The 23,818-nt window shown below is 39.9% G+C and overlaps 1 protein-coding gene across 4 annotated transcripts in view; it reads right to left on the bottom strand.

The window, feature by feature from the left end:
* pard3aa (par-3 family cell polarity regulator alpha, a) overlaps nt 1-20,126 on the bottom strand; it is a 409,979-nt gene extending 389,853 nt beyond the window's left edge. For all 4 annotated transcript variants that reach the window (XM_027149211.2, XM_027149213.2, XM_027149212.2 and 1 more), the window contains exon 1: nt 19,664-20,126. In XM_027149211.2, the coding sequence (XP_027005012.1) occupies nt 19,664-19,783 (120 nt within the window). In that variant the 5' untranslated portion in view covers nt 19,784-20,126. The remainder of the gene's footprint in view (nt 1-19,663) is intronic.
* Nucleotides 20,127-23,818: the final 3,692 nt, after the last annotated feature.

Below are 23,818 nucleotides of genomic sequence, written 5' to 3'. Positions count from 1 at the left end.
CTGTTATCCAAGTCTAAAAAAAAAAAAAAAAACGACAAAAGAAATCCTTTGCTTCATTTACTTTAACATAAATTTGTATGGCACAAGATTTGCAGACTGGAATACATGTGTAATATTTGTTTTCCATTCCATCATTAAAGTGTCATGCTGAAACACACACACACTCCAAAATTCCGATAAAGGGCAGCAGCCTACTTAGATGTAGTATATAGATATTGCAGAGCGCTTTCAGGATTTCAAACATTTTCCGAGCTTCTCCACGCGACCACGGGACAGGACACGAAATGCCTTCAATCATCATCCCGGTCTAGCAAATCGTGTCAGAAGCTCAGAGACTTGATTATCAGACATCATGCAACATCCAGACATCTGATATTGGATATTATTTGTTTAAAAAAAAAATGAACTACTGCGAGACTGGCACATCCGTAACACGATATTCTAGACTGAAACTTGCCCGATGTCGATATTTACTTAACGTCTCTTACAGAAAGCGAACTACACAGATAATCAGATACACACAGATATACCATGTGCCAAAAAGTACAAGCTCAACAAGCCGGACTATAATTTGAGAAGTAGCTTATTAATGGAAAGTACGTTCATTCCAGCAGTGAGTATAACTGCACAACACCACATAAAGCCTTGATTCAAGCTTTAGAGAAGAAGCCAGAAAATATGTCCAAGGTTTTGTAAAGACTGTTTAAACAAACTTTCTCACAAACGTTAAGCTACATGGACAACTAAAAACCCTTGCGAGAGCAAAAGCTCTGAAATGCAGTTCTCCATTTTATCGTCCAAACAGTTTATTTGATATTAGTGTCTGGTTTGGTTAATGTTAAAACCATGAGTGGTTTGGATTTAGAATTCCATACCATCTGTTTTCCAAGACGTCGTCTTCTGTGTCCTGATCAGGAGCGACAGCGGACTGTGATATAGCCAAACAGATAACCCAAGCATTTAAATCCAGAGCTATTTTAAAAGTTGTGGTATCCAAAGCCACCTCTTTGCTTTGCCTGTATACAGACACGCATCCAAACGTAAACCCACCATCCTTCAGGAATCTGAAGCATCTCACAGGCCTGTCTGAAGCCTTCTGCTTCATTAGCACAGACGCACTAACAGCGAACTCTGCATCACCCTCACATCTCTCTGAGAGCATGCTGGAATAAGTCATTATGAAATAAAAGAGTTTTGCAAAGCGCTGTACAGGAGGAGAGGTCAGCAGTCTGGTCAACCTTACAGCTGATCTGGAATCTTCATTAGAAAATTAAGAGTAAGGTCTCGGCCCCGAATTGCACAGAACGTTCAGTCTGACAACTTCTTTCAAGGAGGTGATAAAAACCAGACTGGTGCAAAATTTCAGAGAAAAAAAATCACTGGAAAATAATCCAAGTCATCTGATGCTGTTTTTCAGCAGAGACTCCTCCGATACTCAGCCACATTAATTTCCTGAATTGGGGGGAAAAAAAGGCACGAAACGAAGCTTATTGAAATCCTAACGCTAAAGTCCGTCCCAAAGGGAGTATTACCGCCATAACACTACACTAAACAGCAACAACCCATGGAGCGTTACTAATTGGATCCTTTTTGTATTATTGTTGCTGAAATCAACAAAACTAAAGAGGAAGAAACCGCAGACAGTATGTTTAGATTGCAGGGTGATAATGGAGGAAGAAGGTTTCTGTTCGATCCTGATTTCTATGCACACAGTAGGAAAAAAAGTAGAAAGTCTTGGCACTTTTCATTCAGCAGACCCGGTTTAGCATGTACACAGATTTGCTGAATAGGGAGAAATCTGTACACAGGACGGTCACGGCAATGACATTTTTTGCTGATGAATAATTGATGATTACCATTAGTAACCGCGATTTAATTGTCTTTTCTGTTGACATCATTAACCGCACAAAACACACAACACAAAACAATGACAATAACGATGCAATTAAGAAAACATGTTCAGTAGCAACATATTTGAAAAAAAAAAAAAAAGATTGTAACATCACTGGGTTTTTAAACAAAATATTAATAATAATAATAATAATAATAATAATAATAATAATAATAATAATAATAATGTCAGGCCTAGACAAAGCATCACATGGAAAGGTGATCATTTCCAAAATAATGTGTACGAGAAAAGCGATTTGGTTTCAGGTAAGCATTAAAGACCACACAACTAGGCGCTGAAGTAAAGATCAGGTAAGCAAATACTTTAATAAGATTTAATCCTGGGTAAAGACAAACTAAGCACTAATACAAACGACAGTCTGTTCTGTTATAAAGAGATCGTCTCATCATGGCAATAAAAAAATGTTGGCTAATGTGTAATGTTACAATCATAAACACTGACTGGAATACAACACACTGTTTTTGTTTCGCTCGTACAATCAGCTGCTGATTATCATTTAAGGAAACCAGATTATGTCTGTCAGCTTGTGTCTCAAATCCAGGAATGAATTTATTCCTGATAATGAGTTCATCTGTTCAAGGCAATAACATTCAGCATTCCTGCTCTCACAGACACGTGCTCACACAGAGACTGTGATGCTCATACAGACGCACAGTAACGCTCACACAGAGACTGTGATGCTCATACAGACGCACAGTAACGCTCACACAGAGACTGTGATGCTCATACAGACGCACAGTAACGCTCACACAGAGACGCACTGTAACGCTCACACAGACATTAGAGCCAGTAACCGCACAGTAACGCTCACACAGAGACTGTAATGCTCACACAGACGCACTGTAACGCTCACACAGACATTAGAGCCAGTAACCGCACAGAGACGCAAAGTAACGCTCACACAGAGACTGTAATGCTCATACAGACATTAGAGCCAGTAACCGCACAGAGACGCAAAGTAACGCTCACACAGAGACTGTAATGCTCATACAGACGCACAGTAACGCTCACACAGACATTAGAGACAGTAACCGCACAGAGACGCAAAGTAACGCTCACACAGAGACTGTAATGCTCATACAGACGCACAGTAACGCTCACACAGACATTAGAGACAGTAACCGCACAGAGAAACACAGTAACACTCACACAGAGACACAGTAACACTCACACAGAGACGCACAGTAACGCTCACACAGAGACAGTAACCGCACAGAGAAGCACAGTAACGCTCACACAGAGACGCACAGTAACGCTCACACAGAGACGCACAGTAACGCTCACACAGAGACGCACAGTAACGCTCACACAGAGACGCACAGTAACGCTCACACAGACATTAGAGACAGTAACCGCACAGAGACGCAAAGTAACGCTCACACAGAGACACAGTAACACTCACACAGAGACGTACAGTAACGCTGACACAGAGCCAGTAGAGACATATCGGGGTCCCACACAGACAGTAGGGCTCCCACACACACACACACACGGGCTCCCACACACACACACACACACACACAGTAGGGCTCCCACACACACACAGTAGGGCTCCCACACACACACAGACAGTAGGGCTCCCACACACACACAGACAGTAGGGCTCCCACACACACACACACACACACACACACACACAGTAGGGCTCCCACACACACACACACACACACACACACACAGAGTAGGGCTCACACACACACACACACACACACAGAGTAGGGCTCACACACACACACACACACACACACACACACACACACACACACACACACACACACACAGACAGTAGGGCTCCCACACAGACAGACAGTAGGGCTCCCACACAGACAGACAGTAGGGCTCCCACACAGACAGACAGTAGGGCTCCCACACACAGACAGTAGGGCTCCCACACACAGACAGTAGGGCTCCCACACAGACAGACAGTAGTGCTCCCACACAGACAGACAGTAGGGCTCCCACACACAGACAGTAGGGCTCCCACACAGACAGACAGTAGTGCTCCCACACAGACAGACAGTAGGGCTCCCACACACACACACACACACACACACACACAGTAGGGCTCCCACACACACACACACACACAGACAGTAGGGCTCCCACACACAGACAGTAGGGCTCCCACACACAGACAGTAGGGCTCCCACACAGACAGACAGTAGGGCTCCCACACAGACAGACAGTAGGGCTCCCACACAGACAGACAGTAGGGCTCCCACACAGACAGACAGTAGGGCTCCCACACAGACAGACAGTAGGGCTCCCACACACACACAGTAGGGCTCCCACACACACACAGTAGGGCTCCCACACACACACAGTAGGGCTCCCACACACACACAGTAGGGCTCCCACACACACACAGTAGGGCTCCCACACACACACAGTAGGGCTCCCACACACACACACACACACACACACACACACACACAGACAGTAGGGCTCCCACACAGACAGACAGTAGGGCTCCCACACACAGACAGTAGGGCTCCCACACAGACAGACAGTAGGGCTCCCACACAGACAGACAGTAGGGCTCCCACGCAGACAGACAGTAGGGCTCCCACAATGAGACAGCTTCAGAAATCTGCCTTTTACAGTCTACATTTATAATGTGCACTTGTTCAAATATGATTTAGAAATAACTATTTTCTATAATACGCAATAGATCCATCCTCTGCATACAACCAACAAACACACACAGACACAAGCAGACACACAGACAGAGAGAGACACACACACAGACAGAGAGAGAGACACACACACAGACACAGACAGAGAGAGACACACACACAGACACAGACAGAGAGAGACACACACACAGACACAGACAGAGAGAGACACACACACAGAGGCCTGGGAGAAATCATGTGCACAAGGCCATACTGGATAAACACTGGCTGTCGTTTGACTAACCTAACCCTAAACCTGCTCCCTTAGTTTGCCCTTTCCCCCTCACATCAGTTGAATGACCCTGAGGTCTTAAGACACATGATAAATGTAAACAATCCTGTATATTTATGACTATCTATGCTGAACTATACTAAGTTTGCTCAACTTTAACCTCAACCGCTTTGCATTAGTAATAATCCACACTGAAACCGAACGCTTCTTAATCCAGCGCAGACGAGCTGTAACGCCATCATCAGTCTACACACTGCCGGGCTCTCCTTCACACCAGATCACGCTCTATATTTAGAAGCCCTGCTAAATATTTCATGTTAAACCATTAATATGATGTCAGGCTCTATGATTAGACATGAATAAGTTATTTAGAAAAGGCTAGAAGGTTCTTCTGCTGTCCAGTGTATCGAGCCAGCTAGCTAACGGCTAAAACTGGCACGGATCGGTTACAGTCACGTATGGGATTTCATCATCCAAAGCTGGATTTGCCCAGCATTATGTTTAGTGACTTATGGAACATTAATACACCTTCGATAAAATGTTACTACTACCATTAGCAGAGTTATTCGCATATTCAAAACTTGTTTGCTTTTGTCAGAAAACAGGAAGAGAAATCTGATCTGTGATTATTATTATTACTACAGTAATACTATAACTAATATCAGCCATATAACAGCAGACAAACCAGTTTCCAGTTTCCACATAATCCTATAATCTCAAACAGTTTTAAACGGTTCTGCCTGTTTTCTAAGATTCACACACTGAGCTAATGCTGGACACTCCCTTTTTTTTCAACAAATACTGGAAAAGTTACTATTTTTAATAGAAAATATATTTTACACCAAACTGCAATCTGTTTTGTTATGTTTTATCATTTCAAACTCTTTGCTTTTACGTTTCTTAATGTGTCGTTCTTCTAACGAGTCATCAGTTTGGCTAATTTTGCAAGGGCATAACACCTAGCTAAATTACCACAGCGTTTAATTTTAGCATTTACTAATACATAACCGGATAATAAAACAAGATTCATGGTGCTCCGATACACAGGAAGTGGTTCAACAGTTGGCTTCCTGTAAAGCGGACATGCCTTAGGTTTCATATTGGTTACATATCACTTTGTTGATCAAATTCCTGAAGAGTTGTAGCCGTGGCGTTTGCTAAATCTTTGACCAGACAGAAAAAAAAGAGATCGGACCGGGCGGCAGCTTAATGTATTACACCCTAGGAGCGTTATAATTGAACCTGACTTTAATATCCTCTATGGATTGGTCCATTAGACTGAAAGGTGTGGAAGCAATCAAATTACAGAATTTCAACACCACATTAAGTGAGCCCTTTGTGGGTCATACTAAGTGGTCTAGTGTCAGGTGACTCCAAGGCAAACACACACTGCTTCTTGGAAAGCAGTTAATAACTCCTTTAATGCTCCCTTGGCAAAATATCAGATGAATGACCCTTCACCCGAGGAAGCGTTTCTTGAGGAATAAGTGTGGAAGATGGAGATGATAAGGTAAACAGCACTGTACTCGAAAGCCGGACCAAACGGAAAGCTTGTTGACACCGATGAGCGTGATCACACCCATAAGGCTTAGACGTGCATGCTGCAACAGAGTGAGGCGAATACTTCAGTTCTGCTCCAACACGTCCACGTCGTCCTACAAACCTGTCATTTCAACCTGCCGTGTTTTTCGCTGGAGACGAACGCTTTCGTGTTTCAAAAACACTATAAGGTGAAAATCCAAAACACAAGGTGGAACCAGTTTCCCTTTAGGGGTTAATTCCAGGGCTTTGTGTCTGGCTCGGTATAAAAGTATGTGTACAATGTCAGGATCATGTGTAGATTAGAACACAAGCTTAGTTATATTTCTGCGTATTTGGACGATATATTTAAAATAAATAAATAAAAAGCTGCAGCTTCACAACATCTAATCATTCGCAGAGCTTTCAGCTTTGAACAGACAACGAAATCCAGGTGAAAAGAAACCGAACGCGTTACTGCCGCATCAACTACTGACAGTAATGTGTTTTGGTGCCCAGGAAAACCCAAACGGGTTTAAACATCCATCCTTGTAATAATTCAAAGCTAAATCAAAGATTCATATATTTTTCCTAAGAACAAAAGATGTTCGTTTGACATCTAGAAAGAAATCGATCACACTAATGCACACTTGTGTGAGAAAAAAAAAATCCCACTGAAAACAGCCTTCATATGCTTGCCCAAGGTTTGCTGTGTGTTTGGCCTTCAAGGCTGACATTTTAAGATTTACTACTACAGCGTGCCATCATGGAGAAGAGCCATGGCCGCTCACTGCAGCAACAGCGCAGGAATGTGTAAGTTAAAAGCAGCTGGGAGAAAGAAAAAAAAATCAGGATTTCAAGTTAAGACACGAATCTGTGCATGGGACAGCATGGAAAAGCTGTCCAAATACACCTGTGTTCATATACGACACTCACTGTGGATGCTGAGGATTTGTGGAACACAACAAGGATTATTTTTTTCCATTTTAAAACCGAGCTTGTAACAATTCTCTCTGAATGAATCAAAGCTATTTTAGCTCACGCTGCCAGGTATTAATACTCCGGATACATTCTTGACAGTGTCATGACTTTTAGTTTTCCACTCTCTGACACAACATGGAGAGTTGGAGCGAGACCACGGTGTCACAGGAAGCCGTAGATCAAGCGCTAATGCTACTGTGCTGAAGGGAAAGAACGAGCTTGTAGTAGCGTACATTGAAGGAATACTTCACACACAGATTTTCTAAACAAGAAGGAAGTAGTCATACGTTGTGTGTTTGTTTCCACATGCAAGCTACTGCAGCCATTTTGACCTCTCCCTTCTTTTCAGGTCTATAAATGTTTCTTTGGCTTTTTACAGAGTAGAGAGCAAGAGTTTCAGTTAATGAATACTGCCAACCAAATATAAATACACACACACACACACACGTAAAGATCTACATACATATATATATATATATATATATTATGAGTCACCACATGACAGCAACCACGAGCGGGTGGATTCCACAAAGAAATCCGGCCCGAAACTTAGATGCACTCAAATACGTAGTAAGTTATGCTACTGAGAAGCCATTTTAAATCACCTAACCCAATCTCATGAGCTTTTTATATCCATTGTTTACATGTCCACACTTCCTCTGTTTATAGAAAGTGGGGAAAGGGCAGATAAACAAGAGAAAGAAGAACTTCGGCTTTCAAAAAAAAAAACTGAACGTGTGTTGCCCATGGAGACGACGCTGGCGCTAACGTGGAAAAACCTGAACATCTAAACCGCTGGATGAAATAAATAAAGGTGACTACACATATTTAATGTCTGTGATTTGTGAGTCAAAGAGGCAAGGGAATACAACACACTTGAACCCATAGTGAAACCTGAAGCTGTGCAGGGTTACTTATACGCATCATACGTTCTCACGCTCTTATACCTGAACATGCTCAGATTCATGGGGGCTTTTAGTCAACAATTAACCCAATGAGCTTTGCCTGGCCTAGAAAATGTAAAGAAAGCAGTTTAAGCTTAGTTTGAGTAGAAAGCACTATACTACCAGGAGGTTTGGCAACTTGTTACAGGCAGAACCAGCTTTTATCACATTGTGTTGTGATGCAGTGCTACTCGTTAAAGCCTGCGTATTCAGCTTAAAAATATCTATTGCATTCAAATTTCACACTTCATGCTTTTTCTTGCACTGCCTTGGGAAACAACACTTAATCATCCACATGGACTTTGAAGTAGAAATAGTACAAATATTTTTGAAAGAGCATTGTAAAAGAACAGTGCGCTCATTCATTTCCCCTAATCTGAGAGGCAATCTGTCAAAACCACCAGGTTTCATTCACCAGGTGACACTAGTTCAGTACAAACACTAACGGTAATTTGTCTTCCTTGACACAGACTTCCACGCTGAGCGTCCTGTGCGAGTGTGAGACTAAGTAGGGACCTGATGCATAAGGGAGGGAGAGCAGAGTGAGACAACACTGCAGCTGCTGCTTTTATTCCTTTCTGTTACACAGAAGCGGTCACTCCAAAGGATCAGAGAGAGACAATGTAATCCCTGCTGACCCATATTCACACACACACACACACACACACTTTACTGAGACCTGAGCACTCAGCAGTCCAGATTGAATACATGATACAGTTTACACGTCCGTATCTGTACCAAAGTTATTAGTTTGCAGAATAAACATATAAAGAAATCAGTATCTGTTTGGCTCATATTACTCAATGTACTCCATGTATTTTTTATTTTTTTCCATTTTGCATCTGTCAGCTCAAGTACTTCCTTTTTACTCCTTGACCATTAATGACACTGAAAACCCCTTTTGCCCTTTCAAAGAAAATAGCACACAGTGTGAACAGTGTCTCCATGCTTTCCTCTCCAACGATCAGGCAAGGGCTAGGCAACGTGTGTGTGTGTGTGTGTGTGTTTGGGGGGGGGGGGGGGGATTATGCTAACAGATTCTGCTAACATTCCCAGGAAAGAGTAGTAATTTCCCAAATAACACAACAGCAAAGTGAAATGATTAAATTTCTTTACAGTAATTTGAAAATCATTCAAATTTTTATTTATTAAAAAAAAACGTCATACTTTTAATTTTGTAAAACATCTGAGACGCGTTAGTCCCTGCTCTCACAGCGGACTTGAAAATATTTTTTTAAAAAAATCACACCACGTTACAATCACATTATTTGTATAAAAATATAAATTGTGATAGTCATTTTGTGTAATACATGATATGTAACAAGACATAAAATTCAGCTACACAAGACTAAGTGGTGCATTAAAACTGTAAAATGGTGCTTTTATTACACGTATAGAAACAATACATTGTAGCTCTGCTAAAAAAAAATTATTTTCTACAGTAAACTTAAACATGCCTGATGGCTAGGAGAGAGAGATAGATAGAGATAGAGAGATATGTAAATAAGATAAATAGAAAAAAAAAAAACAGCAACTGAGAAACCACAAACACCACAACAGACTGTTATACAGCACTCACACTAGAGACTCCTTCCACGAATACTACACAAAGTGTCAATGATACAGAAACGTATACAAAGCTTAGATTATGTGCCACATCCAGCAAACAAGCCCCTGGGAGTGCGCTTTTACTATAGAAACGACAATGCATTACAGTATTAGTGCAGGAATATAAACATGTGAAGTGAATTAGTGTCCGCGCTTCTGTTACGGAAAATTAAACTACGGCTTTGGACCAATCAGAATCAAGAATTTATCAGGTAGAGCGCTTTACGCACCATAGTAACCTCCTTGTCGAAATGACGGAATTTTACCGTACATATTTACAGCGGGTCTTTTCGGACGGGATTAGTATTACCTGAGGTAGTTTTTCCCGGACCTTTTTACAGAAGGTAAAAGTCGCCGTAATCTTTACTGACATTGTCCGTAATGATTACCGAGATGGCACATTCGGATGGGACTAAAATCACAGAGAAGCTGTGGTAATTACTTTACCCCCATGTCCCCCAGTAGAACTAATCCCGTCCGAATAGTGCTTTAAACTAATATGACCTAAAAGTATCCTATACTATAGATGAAGTGGAACTAAGAGTTTAACCAGCACCACAGCTGTCTCAAATCATGTGCCGATATTAACAGCCAAGATATATACAGTATACATGTACACACACAAATTATATATATATAGATATATATATGAAAATTGCATAATGGCAGCGGACAGTAAAACCGAGAGATCAAATGGTATGAAAAGACAGTGAAGGGAAGGTATTAATTTCACATGCACGCACGAAGCAAATGTGAACATGATCAAAGTTAAGTTTTATTGCCGAGCTGTAGTCAGGCATCTCCTCCCTGCCTGGCAGGCGGCCTCACGCAGAGAGTCAGAGATTCTGGCAAAGCTTCTGCTCTCCTCCGTTCCCTTACAAAGGCTTAGCTTTGAGATGGGAACTCGGCATAACTCAGTGAAAACCATATTCACGTGGTCCTTAGAAAACGGAATGTAGAGAAGACTATGCTCCAAATATCTGGTCCACGCTGTCAAAAAATGGTCGAAAAGAAAAGTTCTGTACTGGAACAACACCGTCCAACCCAGCAACCCCAGAGCTATGGCTAAGCTCCTGTAATAACAACAACGTCCTTTCTTATTAAACAAAGTCTATGTCTTCATTTTTCACAGCTTTTTGAGGGAACTTAACTCCCACAATGTCAACTAACCTCATGCGACCTGGTAAGATATATAAAGATTCCCATAAAGGCCTGATTTTACTTTAAACAAACCTAGTACAAGGACACAGATGAGTGTACAGATGAGGAGGTGAGAGAGCCAGAAAGAATGAAGGACTAAAGTTCCGCCACATCGTTCTTTAAAAGTAGAGACATTGGATGCACTGGTAAAAGTGGGTAGTCAAACGGCATTATGGGGAACGCAGGGAACTTTTAAAAACACAGTGAAAACAGACCACCAGGTCAATGAAAAAAGGTTTAGGCTTTTTTTATTGGAATTTCATTAAAAAGTGCATCTTTTTACAAATCTTCAATTCAGGGTAGATTTGTCCTTTATATTAATTAATTACTACTATATACTACTTACTTGTCCGTCAATGACGGATCAAGGGTTAAGGATTTGGGCAATTCGGAAAGCCACGTGTTCACTATTAAGTCGAGCACAAAGACATTTCTGCTTTGCAACAGAAACTAGTCTAAATGTTGTTACCAGATAAAGCTCATTGTCAATGGGCTATGGAACATTTCATTTGTGTCGTTAGCTCTCACGCTTTCTTTCTTATCCAGGCCGACCGGATGAAAGAAGAGTTCTCTCCCAAGCGTGCATCAGTGTAAGATCAAGCCATGGATCTGCCTGGGCCGGATTCATCAACTCAATTTGTATTAGGAGAACTCCCAGAAGCGTCAGGTCAAAGGTCACATGCTGCCTGTGAGGCAGAGAGTGTGAGACAGGCAATCACCAGAAAAGGGTATTGGGAAAGAGAGGGGTTGAACACTAGAGGTGCCTGTGAACACCGGCAAGAGAAGGATGTGGGATTTTTTCAAGGCCAAAGGAGATATATCTGGAGGGCATGAGTGTACAAGCTTGTGTTCTATGCAAAAGCAAAGATGAGGGTGGTAGTAAACAAAGGAGTTTCTGCACGCCTGTTTCATGGAACTGATCCACACAGGCCTCTGACAGTACAGCTTATATAGCAATACAGATGCAGGGAAAAGGGTTTAAAGAGCTGATCAACACAAAACCGGATCCAGTTTGTGGCATCAAACAGCGCCGATGTCTTTATATATTTGTGAGAATAAAGATTACAACGAACAGGTCCCGTCAGGGCTCAGTGTGCTGGCCAATATTTATAATCGTTCCTGCAAATCTAGTGTTTTGTAATATCAATTAGAAAGAAAAAACTGGTGTAGAATAGTGTTTAATATGAGATTTGGGACGCTCCAACTTTCTGGTCTCTAATGCAGACTTTGACCAAGCTACTACTACAAGTCTGAACCTAAACATTAACAGACTTAAGTGGTCAAAAACGGCCATGTAAAATGTAATTAGTTTGCAAGAAACATTTCTCAGTAAGTCAACTGCATTCACAAGAACGTTGGCGGGTTAAACGGACAGGAAATTGCCACAGATTTTTATTTAGCGTCATTTTTAATGGAAGGGAAAACAGACTTTTTTTTTGCTGAGATGTTAATTTCTAATCATACTGGAGCTGACTGAGGGACAAATTCTAGCTGGTGAAGATGAGGCCCTAGTTTGCTTATTTTGCAGATTAGTAATTAGTAGTAAAAAAAAAAGATTAAGACTAAGCATTAGACTCATTCTGCTTCTGTGGGCTGTCTGGTTTCCAGAGTGTTCTATAATCCGGCTGTTGAAAACAATGTCTTAACATGTCTACCTTTGCTTTATAAGTGACAATGTCCACATACACGTCACTGTGAATTGCACAGCATGTGTTCCTGTGAGGACAAGTCAAGTCATTTCCCCTTCCACTACTCCGTTTGATCATGCCGCCGTTTTTGAGTCGTCCTACTTAATTGGCCGACATTACAACACTAGAAAAAATAAATAAATAAATAAATAAATAAATAAATAAAAGAAGAACAAAAGAAAAAAACTGCAGGTGTCTTAGGAAGAACATGTTAGGACTGTGACACACCATGCTGGCCGTGTTTGCTGTGAAATGCTAGAACAGTGCTAACAGTGTGGGACACAGAACAGGGACTGAGTATGAGACAATCGTCTTAGCCCAAGCTTATACTTAGTGGGCTAGATGCCACTTGGTGCATCAATTATGCTCATGCAAAGCTACTGCCACGTGGTTCCATGGCAAAATAAACAACCGGAGACAACAAACTGAACAGTGCAAGTAGGCAGCCATACTTGCGAGCTGATAGAAATATACTCGATTATTGAAAAAGTGCAGTGGTGCTTTGGTTTCCGTCATTTATTTTTATACCTATCTGTCTTCACAAACTGCCATCTTCACTAAACAAATTCAGTTTGTTTAAAATCTGTCTTTTCACCCATGTGTTATCATCTGTTCACACGGTGTACATCCTGAGGATTAAACTCTCGGTTCCTACGGACTAACTTTTGAATAGAGCATTGCTTACATTAGCCACAAAGTTATGCATCAGGTATAATTTTAAGTATGTCAGGTCCCTCAAGTTAGTTTTAATTTTGATCAAAGTCGTTTGCGTTTATTCAATTTATCCAACATAAAACATAAGCTGCATCCCAAATGACATACTACACACTACACACTTTCACTATGCACTGTATACCATCCAGAATATGAATTGTAGAAGGGTAGTATCTTCTCAAAAAAGGCATATTTTACTAACTGGAAGTATAAGCCATTTCCCAGTTGACAAACTAAAACCACGTACGCGATGCAGCACTGCTAGCTTTAGAAAAATACAACAAATTTTTAAAATGTTCAAAAATAAATCCAACAAATCTGAGCTAACATCTGTAAGATATCTTGTCCACCGTTGACCATCTTGAAATTATATCGACACTCCACGTAGGCAAAGCTGTGAGTGAGGAGTGCATGAAGTGTCCAGAAATCCACACGTCATTATTTCAGTTGAAGAAGCGCAACATCCATGGACTTGAAGTGCACTTCTTGGAATTATTTCTGTGTGAACAGACTCCTCACACTATAAAACAGGGAAGAACAGCGCATACAGTAAGTACGTGATTTGGGACACACCTATAGAACTGAGCACTTGAGGTTCCAATCCCTCTCACAACAACCAGACAACTTAATCTCCCAACTCTTCATAGTGTAATAAAGAGTTTTAAACCGTGCCTTAACTTTTTTTAACCATCTGAAAAGTCCACTTTGTGTGCAGATATTTTTTGAATGAGTACCTGCTTTGTAATACAAGACACACTGCCTCCTCAGATTCTACAAGAAAATACTCTCAGGAACTATAAGCTTCAGTAGTGATTGCAGTAATCACCGCTGGCTCGTACAGTTTCTAAGGTTTCTCTGTGGTCACAAGGCCACACGACAGGGTCAGAAAGTTCACAGTATTACAAATATTTCACCTGGAGCCTTTTGCACAAAATCAGGAAACGATTAGCTGTGCAACTAGGGAAAATGGGGCTAATTTGAACGATGACCAGCTCACACAAAGAACACTAGGCTTCACTCTGTATACGAGCAAACAGTGCTGGCTTAAAGGGCTGATTTATGTCACCAGTGCACGGATCTGATAAACATAGTAGCATGAAAACACAAAGAAAAATCATGCATAGATGCCAGTAATTGCACTATATTAAAAGCTACAGCAAAGAACATGTGGCATTTAAACATATAATGAAGTAGAAGAGAGAGGTCTGGATAAGGCAGTCTTGCTACAAAAAGCTGGATGGAACTAAATGTAAACCATTACATTTATTTATATGACAGAAGGTGACGACGCCTACAACCCGAGCATCGATTCCCAAACTGTGGCTTTCTGTGATCTAAACCTCCAGCCACTAGCTCAGAACCCCAAACCACTATTGTCCCGGCAGTCTTCCTGATCTAAATATATCCAGGATATTCCGAAATCCGTACACGTCCAGTAAGACATAATGCTCAGACATAATGCGGATCAAATATTATGAGAAATACTGAAGAGAATCTTCTATTGAATCAGATATTGAGCTGAGAAGAAATTTTTTTTCCATCCCTCCCTCCTACCTACTTCCTAAGACAGCTCACTCTTCAAAACAAGAACTAACCCAATTAAATCCTACTCAAGCTGAACTGTTTGGTCATAAACTGGGAGTAGATAATATATCAACATCTGCAAATGATGCAGGATTCTAGATGGGGACTTCTTCCAAAATAAACTGTGCAGGGAGGAAGGAGCCTGGAGAACTCCACTGGGAAATCCTACACGCAGCTGATCGATTGCCAGGTCGCCGCACTTCTGCTGAGTCGAAGGTTCGGAGTGCCACTCGAGCCTGAACGTGTGTTTCCGATGTGTATTGAGTTAAATCCCCCCCCCCCAAGTTTGTAAGAAGTCCTTGGTTATCTGGTTCAGAGGGAATATAAAAGTAAAGAGCATAAATCTGTGACAAGAACTTTTGTTTGAGTTCCTTGATATATATGCATGAGGTTTCATAGTAGTAGAGGATTTGTGGCTTTAAAATGGTGTGGATATTTTTTTATTGGTAATAGGCACTACATTGTTATTCTCAAAATGTCACTAATTTTGACTCTAGAGTGCAGTTTCTGAAGGTTCTGGCTTATACACAGCATTGGGGAAAATAAATACATGATTCATTGGAAGATGAATGAAAGATCGTGAAACCTTTAAAATGACAAAAACACAATAGGAAAAATCTAGTTGACTTCACAAACATGTTACATCCTAGCTGACCTTTGAGAGGATGATTGGTCATCATCATATGATGCAAGCAAGGGTTAGTTAGCAGCAAAGATGATGGAGGCTAGAATGTGCAAGCGAATGTGAATCTAACTTAATCTTACAGACAAATCAATCAAACATCTGGAAACATTTTGTCTCCAGGAAGACAGATACCCTTAAAGAGTGGGTGGGTGATTTAAAAAAAACTTTTTTTTTTTCTTTTTTTTTTTAAATGCACACATTTACATTTACAGCGTTTGGCAGACAACCTTATTCAGAGCAGCTTACATTATCTAATTTTTATACAACTGAGCAATTGATGGTTAAGGGCCTTGCCCAGGGGCACAACAGTGGCAGCTTGGTGGACCTGGGATCGAACTCACAACCTTCCGATTGGTAGCCCAACACCTTAACCACTAGGGTACCACATAACACACATCTCATGGTAACACCTCAAACTCGTGTTGCTGTTTTGTTTTGTATTTTGAGGTACAACCAGTGAAAAATGCTATAATAAAAAGGAAAGACGGATCCCGATCATCGAGCTCGCAATGCTAACAAAACAAAATTCCAATTCTTTTTTTGTTCCTGAATCACGTTACCCAATACATTGTGTTTATTTTTCCAAAACTGACCAGTAGATTAGCAGAAGTAACTGAAAGCGGTCATGTTATATAGATTCAACTCTAATAATTAAGTTTAAATTAGCACAAATAAGCAAATAAAAAAAGCAACAAACACCAACATCAAACCCACCCATCCCTGAAATTACTCCACTCACATGGCACTGGGAGAACGACTAACATCCCAAGTATTTCCAGCACACAAAGAGGCCTGTGCAGATTTTCCAGGCTTTTTAACAAGAATGCAGAGAGCAAGGCCTCTGAATAATTTCCCATGCTTTGCTTAGGAGTGTTAAAAGACTCAAAATACTTGCAAGTACTAGCAAAGGCTCAGGAGAAGCTCTCGAATATGACGATATTAATGAGACTGAGAGTTTAGAAAGAAGACTGTGAACTTGCCTGAAGTTCATCACAACATGAGGATAAAGAAATGTGTGTCATGAAGGTGACGAATAAGAGTGGGTAGGTGTTTCTGAGAACTGATTGTGAGGAGATGAGTGCCAGAGGAATGGGATTGATGGGTGTATATTTTCACAGAATATCCTAATTAGCAAAAAAAAGATGGTTTTGGTGGTGATCTCATAAGTTATAACACTCTGTATTCTGCAGAGTACAAATTCTGAGATGTATTATCTGATGATAAAAGCATTCAAATGACAGAAATGCACTCTATGTTCGGATTTAAGTGGATTTAAAAAAAATCAGGCGAATAGAAGATAAAAAGCATACGGTTTAATATTAAGTGTAAAAAAAAACATTAATACAATTAAAGAAATGCCACAGAGTCAAAATTCCTTCCTCTTTACTTCTCTGTAAAACAGCAACGATAGATTTAAGATTCTGATGGGAATTTATTCCAGATGTTTATTGGATTCATTACAGAAACATTTTTTTTTTAATCTTTAAGACTTTCAATTTTAGTTTAACCCACAACCCTAAGGTGCTACCTAATTCTTGCTTCTTTTCAGGCCATGAACGGAAACCTGAAAGGCGATCTGTATTTTCTAGACTGTTTTGACTCTAGAGGAAAATCTCCAAAACAGAACTTTGGTGTCTTGAGTCTAATAAGATTTTGTGAACAGAAAATCTAAACTTTCTCCAAACTATTTATATGAGTTTCCATCAAGGTCTGGAAATAAGACCTGAGAAAGAGCCCTGATATTCGGCCAAGTCGAGATGATTCCTAAACAATCGTGTGCTTAAGTTAACCAATAAGTATTTCACACAAGTTGTTTCTTAGCCAACATGACAGGAGAGCTCCAAATAAACCTGCAGCTCTAACAGACCTGAATCGGAGAATGTGGGAGCGTTTCCCATTCGTGCTTCTGCAATCATCCAGCACAAAACATCAGTGTTTTCTAACACGTAACCACTTTTTCACCTCAGGAAGGGCTTGTTGATGAGTTGACTTTAGGAGCAGATTCTAGGACAGGAGTATATTCAAGTAATATGTGTCAATGTGAACTGCATACAACTTTGCTTTACAAAGCAACTAACATAAATAAATAAATGGATTATCACTTAAACACTGGTGATTAATGCATGCCTATGATGTGCTTATTTTTTTGGTTTACACCAGTAGATGATACATCAGTGTAAAACTTGAAGTAGAGAATCTGTACACATTTCTCTGCATAATTCTTTCAAATTACGAAATTAAGAAAAAACAAGTCAGGTTATCATTTGACCAATCAGACCAGAGATAATCTGTGAAATTCACCAATCGAAATCTCAGTGAGGATTTCGTCAGCCAAACAGTTTACATAAACGACATGAGTGAATAATCCACAGCAGAGAATATACTTAAAAAAAAAGTCACGGTTGCCAAGATCACAGCTTTTCAACTAATCTGGGTTAATTTTGGAACATTGTTTTGAGTGGGGGGGAAAAAAAGTCTGCAGGTGGTGTTTAGTCTAGTTTAAAAATAGACTACAGCTGCCAAGACTTTTTAAACAAATACTCATGCTCTTTATTATTTATAGAATAAATATATAAAAAGTAACAAATATTATTTGTTATTTATACTCATGCTATGTATTATTTCTATAAAAAATATATAAAAAAGTATAAATAACAAATAATATTTATACTTAGGCTATTTTTAACATAGGAAAAATGTTAGCAAAGGCAGTGTATGTACTGTACAGAAGTAAAATACTATACAATATACAGGAAATACTGGGTGACAGAAAGGGGGGTTAAAGAACCCTACCATGCCATGAATAAGATGCGTTACAGATACTGCAAATGGGAAATACCTGCACACTAATGCAAAATAGTGTAAACATGTTTTGGGGATAATTAGAGGTCTTTTTATTGCAGTTTTTGAGATGTTGTTGCCTAGACCTGGATACTGCACTGAATTATATTAAAGCAGTTGAGTTATTGTGAACAACTCCTGCTTTAGAAGCTGAACTGTAGACATGGCCTACAACTTATACGACAAAAAATATTGCTTGACAATTTATCAACACACATTCAGACTATGTGGAATAGCACAAAATGGTTTAGACCCCTGCGGAGAGTGTGACCAGACGAGCAGGAGTGAAACTTGGATCTCCTCCATGAGCTCTGAACTAAAGAGATGACATAATGCTGTTCTGTTTGCAGACCACGAAGAGTGCCAAACCTACAAATCACCCTTGTAGGGGGGTATTTCTGTAGTGTAGGATGCAAACGAGTTGCCAGATCAAGAGAAGTTACAATTTTCACATATTCCAATTGATGGTCAATTGATAAAATGTTAAAAAATATAGTTACACGTACATAACTGTGCATGTTTTTATGCACATAACTGTGCATCTGTTACATTTTTACCATCTTAGCTGCGACAACGTGGATCAGTTCGTGTTGGAGTGGGGGAATAAAACCCAAGTCCTTCTCTTAGGATAAGATCCGAGTTAAATTTGGCGCCGGTTGTGAAAGGACACACAGGAGAGGGCGGTGTGTTTAAACACATTATTTCTCGTTTTAATACATCAGAAACTTTTCTAAATTTATCTCTGATGGTAAACTTTTTTCATTCACTGTTCTTCAAAGCTATATGTAGCGACCGAGAACAAAAAAAACAACATTTGTTTAAAAACAAGGGCGCAAACAAGCGCGTAAGGAACAAAAATACCCGCCGCTAAACTCTTTCTGGCACCCCGAACACTAGTCCGGTGCGCTTTCTAACCCTTTCTTGCAGTCTTTTCGGCTAGGAAAAGCAGGATGAGTGCATTTCTTCCTCTTCTTCCCTGTTCTTGTCCCAGGAAAGCGCCATGTTGTGAACGCACGCCACGGCGGGCGCTCGCTTTAATCCCACGTCCACACACACAGCAGTTCCCATAAACATGGCTTACCTTCGCTATGGCTTTCCTGTATCTCATGATGGCCTGCTGAATAAGGTTCCGGACTTTAATGTTGCCGTCCCCGCACGGTACGACCACCCGGGTCCTTCCGAAACACACCGTCACTTTCATTTTAACGCGCAGAAGAACAGCAACAAGGACTAAAAAAACACCGCGCCGAGTTACAGTGTAGCCGGTCAGTGTTCCTGACGCTCACAAAGCCTCAGCCATGAAAAAGACATATCCTCCAGACGCAGAGTCCTCCAGCGCGCGCTGATCCTCATTACGCGTCCATAGGTGACACTGCTTTGCTGTGAGAGCCCACCTGTTCACGCTTGCTCTGTGAGAGAGTGTGTGTGAGTGTTAAGAGAGAGAGAGAGGACTGAGAGCACTAACGTGTTTAATAAGGATTGTACTGTAACTCCCCGCTCAGGCTGCTCTGAGTACTGAAAGTTCACCAGCTCCAATACTCTGGAGTTTTTTCCCCTCCTCCTTTTACACACACACACACACACACACACACACACACACACACACACACACACACACACACACACACACACACACACACACACACACACACACACACACACACACACACACACACACACATACATACACTTACACACACACATGCACATCATACAATCATTAATAAAGAACTTCCAATTATATTGAATTAGAATTTTGATTATAGGTTTTAGAGCTTATAAAAAGCTTTCTGATTTAGATTTTAGTTTTTTAGGCACCTTTACGGTTTATTAAAAGTTCATGACTTAAAATAGTTGTATTTATTTTTTTAATATATAGTTGTTTTTAATAACAATTTAAAGTTTAGATTACAATTTTAAAATAAATTAAAATTAATTTACATTTTTTTAACTAAACAGAAATGCAATTTAGAATGAATTTGTTTTAGGATTAATGTTTTTAAGATTTAGAATATCACCTTAGAATTTTGATTACAGTTTAAAAATAAATCTGTTAATACTAAAACTTTAGTTTATTCCAAGACTATTATCTAAATTCTAAGGTGATGTGCTAAATCCTAAATCATTAATTCTAAAACTATATTCTTTATATAGTTTAGAACTAAAATTAATCCTAAAACTATTATCTAAATTCGAAAAACTTTTGCCAAATACTAAAACAAATTCATTCTAAATTGTATTTCTATGTAGTTTAAAATTATTATTAATTCAAATTTATTTTAAAATTGTAATTCTAAATCTTAATTTTAATTTTAATTTTATATAGTCTACATTTTCTATAGATCTATTTACTAGTTTTAAATCTAGCAAATTAATTCAAAAACCCATGATTTAAATTTTACAATCATAACTTTAAATGCTTAAACATATTCATTCTAAAACTACATTCTAAATTGCGGATGTATGTACTATGAAGTAAAATGAATTCTAATCAGAATTCTAAAGTTTTTTAGTTTAGTAATTCTAAAATTTAAATCTTAAAATAAAAATTTCTTCTCAGACAATAGACTAAATTCTAATTTTGTATAATTTGATAGATACGTTACTGACATTAATTTTAAGCAATTAAGTTTAAATGTTGTTTTCTTTCAGTAACCGTGTTATCCTAGTCCCACCGGATACGGAGTCTATCCCAGGATCACTGGGCTTGAAGCAGGAATACACCCTGGGTAAAATACAAATCCATCACAGGGCATCATGCACACTTACAGTACATACACACACACACACACACAGAAACACACACGTTCACAAACCGAGGGTCACACCGAGGGTCAAGTTAGTGTAGCCATATCAAATACTGATATAAGGAAGGAGGAAACCAGTAAACCCGGATGAAACCCATGTGGATATAAAAAGAACATGCAGAGCAACTTCTCACAAAGTGAAAGAGAAGTGAAAGTGACGTGACATACGGCTAAGTACAGTGACCCATACTTAGAATTCGTTCTCTGTATTTAACACATACAAAGTGCATACACACAGCAGTGTACACACACACACCATGAACACACACCCGGAGAAGTGGGCAGCCATTTATGCTGCGGTGCCCAGAGAGCAGTTGGGGGGGTTCAGTCGTGGTATTCCCGGCCCAAGACTCGAACCCACAACCTTAGGGTTAGACTGGCGATTAAACTGGCAGCCTGGAACCCAGACTACAAACTGTGAACCTAATTTATGCTACTGATATATGAGAAGTCTTGTGCGTGATTGTTTGTCATGGCTGTGATGAGGTACATTTGGAATGCTTCGTTTGGCATTTATGAGTGCTGAAGGAATGGTGTGACATGTATTTATTTTTCCAGTAGCTGTAGCATTACAGCTCATACCAGTTCCAGAAGCAAAAAGATGTAGGTGGTGACCTCTGTGCAATCTTTCAACAAGAGTACACAAGGTACATCACCACTCTTAGGAGGCATGAAAAGTCAGATTTTATCTCCATACACCCAACCCTCTGTTCTATTTGTAAAACTAACTAACTTTAAAGTATTAATAACATATATGCTAACTTCTAGTAGTATACTTACTACTGTAAGGCAGGATTCTGAAAAAAAAACCTTCTAAAAGGATTGTTTTGGATTTTTATCTAGTTCTAAAAAGAAAAAAATCCTCTGATTATTTTCTTAATGAATATTTATGGATTCCCCTGAGGGACAAACAATATATAGATTCGACTTTTAGTCTTTGTAAGCAGTTTGTTATCGAGCTCAGGTTACTGTCTGCATGGAGTTTCTGTACATGTTCTCACCGTGTATGCATCGGTTTCTTCCAGGTTCCCCCTAACTACCCAAAAACATATCAGTAGTTAAATTAGCCCCAAGGTTTTTTCACATATGTGGGTGTACATTGTCCTGCTATGAACTGGCTTCTTCTGTGGAGTGAATTCTCTCACCTCATGCCTAATTTTCATCCAGGATTGTCCCTGGACTCCACTTAGTGGATAAAAAGGTTACAGAACGTGAACAACATAAAGTTTACTGAAAAGAGAGCTATTGTATTAACTATCCATCAGTCCATTGTCACAGGGAACCTGGATCGTATCCAGGAGATTTACAGAAATAAGGCAGGAAATGTTTTAGTCTTAGAGTCTAATTTTATTGTTGTCAGTCATCCTACAAAGTATGTCTTTGGACTGGAGGAGGAAAACAGAGTGGACAGAGGAAACCCCAAAAGCATGGGGAGAAATCTATATGCACGGGGAGGAGTCAGGGACCAAACACCTAATCCTAGAGGGGTGAGACAAATGTGCTAATCCCCAAGCCGCTGCGTCCCCACCATTTCTTGTTGTTGTTGTTGTTGTTCTTATTATTATTATGCTAGTCTTTAATTTATTATTTCATATTTCATAATTCATTATTTGCCTCACACCTCCAGGGTTGGGGGGTCGATTTCCACCTCCACCTTGTGTGTGTGGAGTTTGCATGTTCTCACCGTGTCTCGGGGGTTTCCTCCGGGCACTCTGGTTTCCTCCGCCAGTCCAAAGACATGCATGGTAGGTTGATTGGCATCTCTGGAAAGTTGTCTGTAGTGTGTGTGTGTGTGAGTGAATGAGAGTGTGTGTGTGCGCCCTGTGATGGGTTGGCACTCCATCCAGGGTGTATCCTGCCTTGATGCCCGATGATGCCTGAGATAGGCACAGGCTCCCCGTGACCCGAGTAGTTCGGATAAAGCGGTGGAAAATGAATGAATATGAAATAGGGCATTATTTTGTTCCTTGAGCCCACTCCTACATTCACACATGTTAATGAAGCTCTACCCCCAGCATCTATAGTGTCTGACATGAGTGTGAATGACATGAGGCCCATTCAAACTTAAACAAACAATACAGACCGGAAGTCAGTTTTCCAAACAGGTTTTCTCAGCCACCTATTCTACTCCTGCTAATTCCATGGCTTAAATGGCTGATTCAATTTTATAAAATCTTTCTCGACAGTCATTATTTAATATTAAAATATACTTCTTTCAGGTTATAAAATATTATTCATAACTATAGCCCATTTAACTCAGTGTAAGTGTATATATTAATAACTGCTTTGAATTGTATAGATCTATATGTATGGTATAGATGTTTATAAAAAAAAACATGGCTTGTGCTCTAACAGTTAAGAAGCATTAATACTGATCTGATGTAATATGGTAAACTATAACATTATTTCAGATCAGTAGCAAAGACAGC

The sequence above is a fragment of the Tachysurus fulvidraco genome, chromosome 3 (genome assembly GCF_022655615.1).
Source record: "Tachysurus fulvidraco isolate hzauxx_2018 chromosome 3, HZAU_PFXX_2.0, whole genome shotgun sequence".
Taxonomy (NCBI): domain Eukaryota; kingdom Metazoa; phylum Chordata; class Actinopteri; order Siluriformes; family Bagridae; genus Tachysurus; species Tachysurus fulvidraco.
The sequence above is the reverse complement of the archived record's forward strand: the minus strand, read 5'-3'. Positions and strand labels throughout refer to the sequence as shown.